At 41.7% G+C, this 10,120-nt stretch overlaps 1 protein-coding gene across 1 annotated transcript; it reads right to left on the minus strand.

Annotated features, from left to right (window-relative positions):
• Positions 1-24: 24 nt before the first annotated feature.
• kcnj8 (potassium inwardly rectifying channel subfamily J member 8) lies at positions 25-9,197 on the minus strand (the record flags this gene model as incomplete). The annotated part of the gene is made up of 6 exons (XM_083999166.1): positions 8,754-9,197; positions 4,743-4,891; positions 3,760-3,920; positions 2,640-2,779; positions 1,207-1,423; positions 25-297 (listed from the first exon to the last, which is right to left on the minus strand). Exons 1-6 carry the CDS (start codon positions 9,098-9,100, stop codon positions 25-27), a joined length of 1,287 nt encoding a protein of 428 aa, XP_083855292.1. The 5' UTR covers positions 9,101-9,197.
• Between the last annotated feature and the right edge of the window lie 923 nt (positions 9,198-10,120).

Raw genomic sequence — 10,120 nt, forward strand, 5'->3', positions numbered from 1 at the left:
CGGCGGGAAGAGGCCGGCCTCATGTCAGGTGACGGCGTTCAGGCTTTGGCTCCCGTCACCCGGCGTGAAGAACTGGACTTTGGGCGCCACCAGGCCCGAGTTGTTGCGCCGCAGGCTGCCGCTGCTGCCGCCGGCGCCACCGCTGCCACCGGCGCCTTTACGCATGGAGTTGTTGCGTCGCATGGAGTTACGCTTCCTCAGCGAGTTCTGGTGCGACAGTTCGCTCTTCTGCAGAGTCTGAATTAAGATGGACGGCTTCTCGTCCAGCTCCCGGGCGCTGCACAGCGGCGTCGTCACCTGGAACAAAACAACAACAACACGCCACGGTTAGATTACCAGATCAACAACAACAACAAGAAGCTGATCCAGTAGTATATGGCTGCAGACCCGGAGACCTGCACAGTCAGACCCCTTAATGCCACCTGGTGGTTGACTGTACAATTGCAACTGCACAGTCTGGACCCGCACTATGGTTTTTTTGACAGGGCAAAATCCAAATAAAATGCCAAGATCTAATTGTTTGTGAAGCTTGTAACACTTTAAAACTTTTTTTAATAGCCTATAATGAAATAAAATGCTTTTAAATGTTCTATTGCATGGGGCTACTATTGGTTTTGTATGCTAATGGATACAGATATGACAGATACGAAATATGGACAATATGGATGGCAGTAGGAACGTGAGTATTGATGTCATAAAAGTTTTTGTCGAAAATGTACCAATGAAAATGTTCCAATGTTTCCACAAAAGTATGACATTTTATATTTTATGAACACGTTGGCTCACACACATAGCCTATAATTTTATTTCTGTTTAATTTAAGCACACAGTATTAAAAGTATCTCGGTTTCATTAACTTAAATTCCAAAAAGATCAATATTATATATATTACTGTGTTTGATGTGCATATAAGACTATCGTAGTAAACATATTATGGTCAAACGGTCGTTACACTGTCAGATACATTTTCGACAAAAACTTTTATGAACAATGTGATTCACATTCGATACTCATGTTCCTACTGCCATCCATATTGCCCATATTTCGTATACATTATCTTTTACTTTATTTTATCTACATTATCTATTACTTTACTTTAACATTATATTATACAAAACAGGCAGCGCTGTAGCAAAAAACCATAGGGTCTGACTGTGCAGGTCTCCGGGTCTGCAGACGCATCGGTTCCTGCTGTTTAACTTCTACCTTCACTGTGTTGCCGAACTTGGAGTAGTCCACCGAGTACACGCCCTCCTCCTCCGTCACTATGGGAACGAAGCGGTGGCCCCACTGGATCTCCTCGGAGACGTAGGAGGTGCGGGCCTGCGTGGTGATGCCGGTCGTCTCCACGACGCCCTCCAGGATGACGATGACCTCCAGGTCGCTGCACTGCAGCTCCATGGCCGACAGGTCGTAGAGCGGGCTGAGGGGGCGGAGCCACGTGGTTCAAACCAGCAAATTTACATTTAAGTGCAGGTTAAAGGGATAGTTCAACATTTTGGAAAATTGGCCCATTGCCATAATCACTATAGTCATAGCAGTAGGTTCGTTACCTTTAATTGTCGGTGCAAGCTGTTTTTAGAACGGCGGAGCAGAGCGGCGAGCTGCTCAGAGCTACGCTACGGAGGCTCATGGGATTTCTTGGTTTCCCTCATCAAACTCATCAAATACACAATCCAACAACTCCACAACACTCTGGTGGACAAGTTGTGACCTGCACATTCACCACGCTATGAGATAATAACACAACGTTACCAGACAGAGTTGTTTTAGAGGGAAATACAGAGACTGTTGATGAAAAACTGTCCCTGAAGGCAACGTGCATCAGTGGTTTTGCATGAATTTCCCTCTAAAACAACTCTGTGTGGTAACGTTGTGTTATTATCTCATAGCGTGGTGAATGTGCAGGTCACAACTTGTCCACCAGAGCGTTGTGGAGTTGTTGGATTGTGTATTTGATGAGTTTGATGAGGGAAACCAAGAAATCCCATGAGCCTCCGTAGCGTAGCTCTGAGCAGCTCACGGCTCTGCTCCGCCGTTCTAAAAATAGCTTGCACCGACAATTAAAGGTAACGAAAATAAACAATAAAAACATCTTGAATATACTTTAAATCTTTAAAATTGACACATTTCACACATTCAAAACACATTTTGAATATTTAAAATATTAAAACAGAATAAATGAGATGACTTCAAATATCAACTGATCTAAATTGTGTTAGTTTTATTTAGTTTAATACTTTTTGCTACCTTTTCTCATTCAGCAACAGGTGATACTTTTTATTTTCTCACGTTTATTAAATGTACTTTTCCTTGAACTACAAGTGTGATTTTTTTTTCTCTCTTTCAGATTATTCCAGATTCCAGATTATTTTTGTCTTCATGTCGGAGAATCAAACGACAAAGATGGGAAAACATTTCTATTACTGTAAATCAGTTCATGCTGCTGCTGTTTGTGTTTGTCCAGCAGGTGGAGCCACAGACTCACATTTACTTTTCACTCTGAGCTCTGATGAGGAATAATTTTCTTTTCTTTTGAGTTTTAAAAACATGAAAACATCCAGATGTGTGTGTCGTGTGTGTGTGTGTGTGTGTGTGTGTGTGTGTGTGTGTGTGTGTTTGTGTGTGTGTGTTTGCACCTGTTCTTGTCGATGATGTGACAGATGATGAGCGGAGCGAGCAGGAACAGGTTGTTGCTCGCCACGGCGCTCTCCGTCTGCACGTCGATCTGGTGGATGGGAATGATCTCGCCCTCGGGAGTGGTCGTCTTCCTCACCACCTGCACCACAACATTCAACAACGTTACAGGAAGTCAGAGTTTCATTTCTTTACCATTTAGTTTGTTTTGATTTATTCATTTAGAGATCTGCACGCTCTTATTTTGAAAAACAGATGCTCCCTCAGTTTTTTTTTACTCCTTCCTGGCCAGTTGTTTTAGCTGCAAAAACACATGATTTCTCATACGATGTTTTTATTTTATTATTTTTTATTCCTGTCTATATTCTGAAGGTTTTTTTTACAGAGGGGATTGTTGATATATCATTCATGCAACATTTTATTCCAAAAAACAAAAACAAAAAAAAAAGCGAAATTTGATTTTTTTTTTTTTTAGGGCTGGTGACACTATTTTCTCATTTACAGAGTGATAAAAAGAGATATCCAAAATCCTCCTCTGTAAAAACTTCTGACTCTAATATGTCAACAAAATAAAACAAGAATTTTGAAATCTGAATAAAGAAAATCGTTCAGATTTCTGTTCTGGAAATGTATGTAAATTAGCACATATTTCATTAGATATTGCCCCATTTACACATTTTAACATAAAATTTGACAAAACTTGTAATACAAAAAATACTTGTCTTAATGTGAGTGATACATTTGGGAAGTTTCATGGTGATATCTGTTAGTTAAAATTTTTACCCATATGCGGAGGTGGACATTTTTGTCCACTTGAAGGGTCATGGATGTTGTAAAAAAATGCATTACGAGTCAAAAATATGGACTTTCATTCTGAAACTCGGGACATCCAGAATTTACCCAAAGATACAACTCCTCGCCAAAAACCAGACCCCTGTGACCTTTCATTTGACCGTAGGGAGTTGGGAAAGTGTGTGAGGTGGACAAAAATGTCACGTGAAAAGAAGCTAAACTACATGTAGATAACAATATCTCCTATTTACATCTGCAAAGAATTATGGGAGTTGTAGTTATTATCCTCAAACAGGAAGTGAACAAAGAGTGAGGACGTAGTGAAAACACCTGCAACCTGACGGTGGCTCCAATGATCATGCTCTTCCTCAGATCTCCGATACGGATCATGAAGCACAGCCGGTTGTTCCTGACGGCGATGACGGCGTGGCGGCTGAAGATCAACGTCTCCGCTCGCCGGTTGGACTGAGCCGTCTTCATGAAGATACAACCTGAGGAGAAGAGGAAGAAGAAGATGAAGCGGCCTGGGAAAACCCGTCGGAAGTCGCTGACGTTCTATTGTGGCAAATAGCCAAAATAGGTGGAAAAGTACTATTTCAACGATTTTTATATTTTGATTCTGGTACTTTGAACTCGGAAACGGAAAGTAGTACTTATTTTTACGTTTTTGTGACGAGTAAAGCGTTTCATTTTCATTTTTTTATAATATGTTGTTGATGTTTTGTAAAACATGTGCAAGTGCCGATGATGAGCTCAGTTTAGCGCCGATGCTACGTTCTGTTTAGCATCGATGCTACGTTATTAGCATCGATGCTACGCTAGGTTAGCGTCTGTTCCCGTACCCCGTGATTACCATAGACTGTATAAAGAAGGTGATTACACGCACCCTATACGGTCCCTTCTTGTCATAGAGGCACCATTCAAGGACCCTCGGAAAGCAGAAAACCACACGATTCAGATACAGTTTACAGCTCATCTCTATCATAAACGGTTCAGAAGCTGTTTAATGTTTTTAAAACACTCGTCTTTAGAGGGTTAAAACAGCAACGTTCTAAGTTAAGCCATTTTTGTCACTTTTCAGTTTTTTGGTCATAATAGATTAAAATGCCCATAACTTTTGATCTGAAAGGGCTATCTCAGTTATTCAAACATTTTTGGATGGCTGAAAACTTCTAGTTTATGGAAATATCAAAAAATGAAGATTTCAAAATCCCACCATGTGAAGGGTTTTCCCAGGCCACCACACATCAGTGTTTCTGTGTGTGTGTGTGTGTGTGTGTGTGTGTGTGTGTGTGTGTGTGTGTGTGTCGTACCCAACATGACGGCGTTGATGATCAGACCCACGATGTTCTGCAGGATGAGGACGGTGATGGCGGTCGGACACTGCTCCGTTATCATCCGGCCACCGAAGCCGATGGTCACCTGCACCTCGATGGAGAAGAGGAACGCCGAGGTGAACGACCTGCAGGACCAACCAGACAGACAGCAGGTTAAAGGGAGAGTTCACCCAAAATTTGAAATTTCATTCACTCATTATCTACTCACCCTCATGTGGACTAAGGGCTGGGAGAAGTTTCAGAGTCCTCCGTGGCTTCTCTGAGTTACAGGGGGTCTCGGCGTAGCAGTGCATGTCCATATGACGGTTGCAAATGGATACCAACTGTCTTCGTAACAAAAAGACACACCAAAAAACATCCAAATACCTCCATGCTGCTCGTATGTAATGTCCGTCTTGTATTGAAGCCCCGAAATGCGAAATTGTTCAGAAAAAAATCAAATAAGTCTATATTTCAAGCTTGTTTTGTAGCGGAAGCTCCTCTTCCTGGTTCGTCAAATTTCGCATTTCAGATTTCGGGGCTTCAATACAAGACGGACAATACATACGAGCAGCATGGAGGTATTTGGATGTTTTTTGGTGTGTCTTTTTGTTACCAAGACAGTTGGTATCCATTTGCAACCGTTATATGGACATGCACTGCTACGCCGAGACCCCCTGTAACTCAGAGAAGCCACGGAGGACTCTGAAACTTCTCCAAGCCCTTAGTCCACATGAGGGTGAGTAGATATAGATAATGAGTGCAATTTGAATTTTGGGTGAACTATCCCTTTAACGTTTCACACACACACTCAGACACACAGAAAATAAAAATCTGGTCCTGCAGCTTTAAATTCTCATGTTCAGTTTAAATCTGTTTTTTCAGCCTCAGTCTGTTTGTTTTTGCTCCAACAGCTGTTTGAGTCGAACAGAAAACTAAAATCCACTGAAGCTTCTCTGTCGTCACTGGATACAAACATCTGGTTCTGGTTCTGGTAACACTTTATAATAAATACACACTATTAAGCATTAAATAACACATGAATACTCATTAGTATGTAGTTTATGTTTTACTCATCATTGATAAGCACTATTTATAAACTTCATACTAATGAGTATTCATGCATTAAGAATGAAGAATTCAGTATTTATTAATGCTTAACCCTTTACCTACTGAGGCTAAAAATGGCCATTTGGACATATTTTGTTATTATGGCTATAAAATAATAAGGAAATGTCCTATGTCTGTTTCCTTTGACCCATTTTTCCAGGAGTAGTTAAACTTTAATTTTTTACATCTGGTAAATGATTATTGCACATAATATGGAAGCAAGAGCAGTTGTGTACTTGTTATAAAGTGTTGCCCAGGTTGCTCCTCAGGGTCAGAGAGGATCAATCTGAGAGGAGGAACAACATCTGGATTTAAACTTTATGACTCTTTTTTCCCCCATAAATATTTTTCTCATCTTCGACATTTTAAAGAGTTTTTGGTCACTGTTTAATTTACAGGCTGTTAAATATGTGATAATATGTCAGTTTCATAGTATTGTCATGTTTTTAATAAAGGCAAAAGATTACAGATGCTTTTCATGCTTTGAATTCTTTGGGAAAGGTCAGAATTTTTCTCCGCCAAGTCTTCTTGCAATCAATCGTTATTTCTTGGCTTTATTTCTAGACATTACTATGCAACTGACTGTTATTTCTAGACATTATGACGCAATTAATTGTTATTTCTTGGCTATTTCTTGACATCCTGTAAAAATCAAAGGGTTACCAACCGAGTTTTTAATTCAAAATATCAAGAAGTATCTAAGAAAGATTAAAAAAAAAAGAAAAAAGAAAGAAACAGGAGCTCCACTGTTTCCTGTCTTATCTCCTTTTACGACAGGAAACACTGGACCTCCCTTTATGAAAATAAAGGACAAACACCATCCCATAATTCCTTGTTTGATGTGTGTGTGTGTGTGTGTGTGTGTGTGTGTGTGTGGGGGGGGGGGGGGGCGGAGCCACGTGAAACAGATCTGTTTGTTTTGTTTTGTTTTGTTTCTGTGGTTTGGAAAAAAGGAACTTCTGTTTATCGTCCCAGTTTTATAAATAAAGTTTGTTCAAAAAGAAAAAAAAAAGAAAACATGTCCTTGAAATTTCTCCTTCAGGTAAAACAGAGAATCTTTATCTTTGCTTCAGGTCTTTTCTTGACCTCATCGTGACCTTTGACATCGAAAACAAATGAGGTCGTTTTGACTTTTCTGCTGCCGACAGAAAAACTACGGATTTAAACTTTAAATGTTTTACATTTTTACAAGTTTCAAAGTAAAAACTTCACCTGACAAGTGACGTTAAGTTGGAAAAAGTCAAGACACCGATGTGAAATGTGACTTTATCTGGGTTCATGTGAGAGTCACTGGCAGCAGAGAGAGAACGAATCTGTTCCCTCCCTCCATCTTTCTTTCCTTCCTTTCTCCCTTCCTTCCCTTCGTCCTTACTTCTTCTTCCTTCCTTCCTCTTTTGATCCAGTTGACCTGATCTGTTCCCTCCCTCCATCTTTCTTTCCACAATCCTTCTTGCCTACCTCCATTCCTTCCCTTCGTCCTTCCTTCTTTTTTGACCCAATCTGTTCCCTCCCTCCATCTATTTTACCTTCCTTTTTCTCTTCCTTATTTCCTCCCATCGTTCCCTTTGTCCTTCCTTCCTTGACCCAGGAGAACAGGAGGGTTTTAAACAAATTAAAGTGACTTCACGCTGTGCGTCTCTTATTTGACGTCGGTGACGCAGTGGGAGGAAGAAGGTGGGGGAGTGGGGGGCAGAGAGGGAGGTCCCAAACACTCCCTCCTGTAAACTTCACTTTATTTCCTCTGAAACTATTAACGCAAAAGTTTCATAACTTTCTGACGTAATAAAAGTTTTTTTTCTCTCCTCCATCTTTAAACTCCACTGAGGAAGAGGAGGATGGAGAGACGTTCAATGACATTAAACACATTAACCCTCCTGTCGTCCTTCTGGGTCAAATTGACCCAATCTGTTCACTTCCTCCATCCTTCCTTCTTTCCACAATCCTTTTTCCCTTCCTTCCCTTCGTCATTACTTCTTCTTCCTTCCTTCCTTCCTCTTTTGATCCAGTTGACCTGATCTGTTCCCTCCCTCCATCTTTCTTTCCTTCCCTTTTACCCTTCCTTCTTTCCACAATCCTTCTTGCCTACCTCCATTCCTTCCCTTTGTCCTTCCTTCTTCCTTCTTTTTTGACCCAATCTGTTCCCTCCCTCCATCAATCTTACCTTCCTTTTTCTCTTCCTTCTTTCCTCCCATCTTTCCCTTTGTCCTTCCTTCCTTGACCCAGGAGGACAACAGGACGGTTTTAAACAAATTAAAGTGACTTCACGCTGTGTGTCTTTTCCTTTCTCCCTTCCTTCTTTCCACAATTCTTCTCCCCTTCCTTCCTTCCTCCCTCCCCTTCTGCTTTCTTCCTTGACCTAATCTGTTCCCTCCCTCCATCTTTCTTTCCTTCCTTCCCTTTTCCTTCCTTCTTTCCTTCCTTCCTTCCTTCCCTCCCTCCCTCCCTCCTTCCTTCCCTTTATGCTTACTTCTTCCTTCCTTTTTGACCCAATCTGTTCCCTCCCTCTATCTATCTTTCCTTCATAGTCCCTTCCTTCTTCCCTCCCTTTGTCCTTCCTTCCTTGACGTCTCTTATTTGACGTCGGTGACGCAGTGGGTCCCGGGGGGGAGAGGGAGGTCCCAAACACTCCCTGCCTGTAAACTTCACTTTATTTCCTCTGAAACTATTAATGCAAAAGTTTCATAACTTTCTGACGTAATAAAAGTTTTTTTTCCTCTCTCCTTCTTCCTCCTCCATCTTTAAACTCCACTGAGGAAGAGGAGGAAGAGGAGGAAGGAGAAGAGACGTTCAATGACATTAAACACATTAAAGTGACTGCTCTTCTTTTTTTTTGTAATTTTAACTGTAAAAAACAAAAACAAAAAGAAAGAAAGAAGAATAATAAGTTGTGTCTCTTACTTGACCTCGTTGACGCAGTGAGTCCCGTTGATCTGCGCCGGGTCCAGGTCCCCGTGCGCGAAGGCCACGAGCCACCAGCTCATGGCGAAGAGCAGCCAGCTGCTGACGAAGGTGGTGGTGAAGATGACGAGCGTGAAGCGCCACTTCAGGTCCACGAGCGTGGTGAACACGTCCTGCAGGAATCGACCCTGCTCGCGGATGTTCTTGTGCGCCAGGTTGCACGCGCCGTTCTTGGCGATGAAGCGCGCCTTGTTCACGCGGTCGCGGAACACCGGTTTGCGGGGCACGCGGGAGGCGAGCCCCGGCAGACCGAACTCCTCCGGGATGATGCTCTTCCGCGCCAACATGTCGCTGTTGCTGAGGAAGAGGAGGAAGAAGAAAAAGAAGAAAGAAAGTCCGTGTTCAGTGCGTCTTTACGCGCGGACACGACATGTCCAAACGGTCCGCACGCGCCGTGGATGGAGAGTCTCGGTGTGAGCAGCAGCAGCAGTGGGTGAGTGGGGGAGGGGGGGAGGAGGGGGACTGGGACTGGGACGGTCTCCTCTCTCCTGTTGACGTAGTCCAGCGTCCAGACCCGCTCAGACCAGGGTGCTGCTGCTGCTGCCTTCAGGGACCGTGGGAGTCTTTAAAACACACCAAATAACAGCGCATTTTTACGCATTAAATTATGACTTTCAGACATATTTTTCCAGTTTTTATGTAGCAGGAGTTCAGTAAATAACATTAAATGGAAGAAAGATGCGAAATAGTGAATAATAATGGAGTCAAGGTCAATTGATTAAAGTCATGGAAAAAAGAGGAAAATACGAAACGACGAGTCTTTAAAACACACGAAATAGGATAAATGGTAAATGGTCTGTATTTATATAGCACTTTACTATACCTGAAACGATACCCAAAGCGCTTTACAGTACATCACATTCACCCATTCACACACTGATAAGATAAGATTGCACTTCTGGTTTATTTTGCATTTTGTCCTCTTACAGTAATTATTCAGCTGCAAACTAGAACATTTCAGCATAAACACATGAAAAAAGTGTCAGAAAACACCACATTTTTCCCGTTTCTGTGTAAATTGAAGCAGCAGGAGTTCAGTATATAACATTAAATGGAAGAAAGATGAGAAATAATGGAGTCAAGGTCAGTAATAAAAGTTTAAATTCATGGAAAAAATACATAAAAGAGGAAAACACGAAACGACGAGTCTTTAAAACACACCAAATAACGTCTCCGGGGTTGTCAATAGTCATTTTAACGCATTAAATTATGAATTTCAGAGATATTTTTCCAGTTTTTACGTAAATTGAAGCAGCAGGAGTTCGGTAAATAACATTAAATGGAAGAAAGATGAGAAATAATGGAGT

This window comes from Trachurus trachurus (genome assembly GCF_905171665.1).
Source record: "Trachurus trachurus genome assembly, chromosome: 23".
Classification (NCBI taxonomy): domain Eukaryota; kingdom Metazoa; phylum Chordata; class Actinopteri; order Carangiformes; family Carangidae; genus Trachurus; species Trachurus trachurus.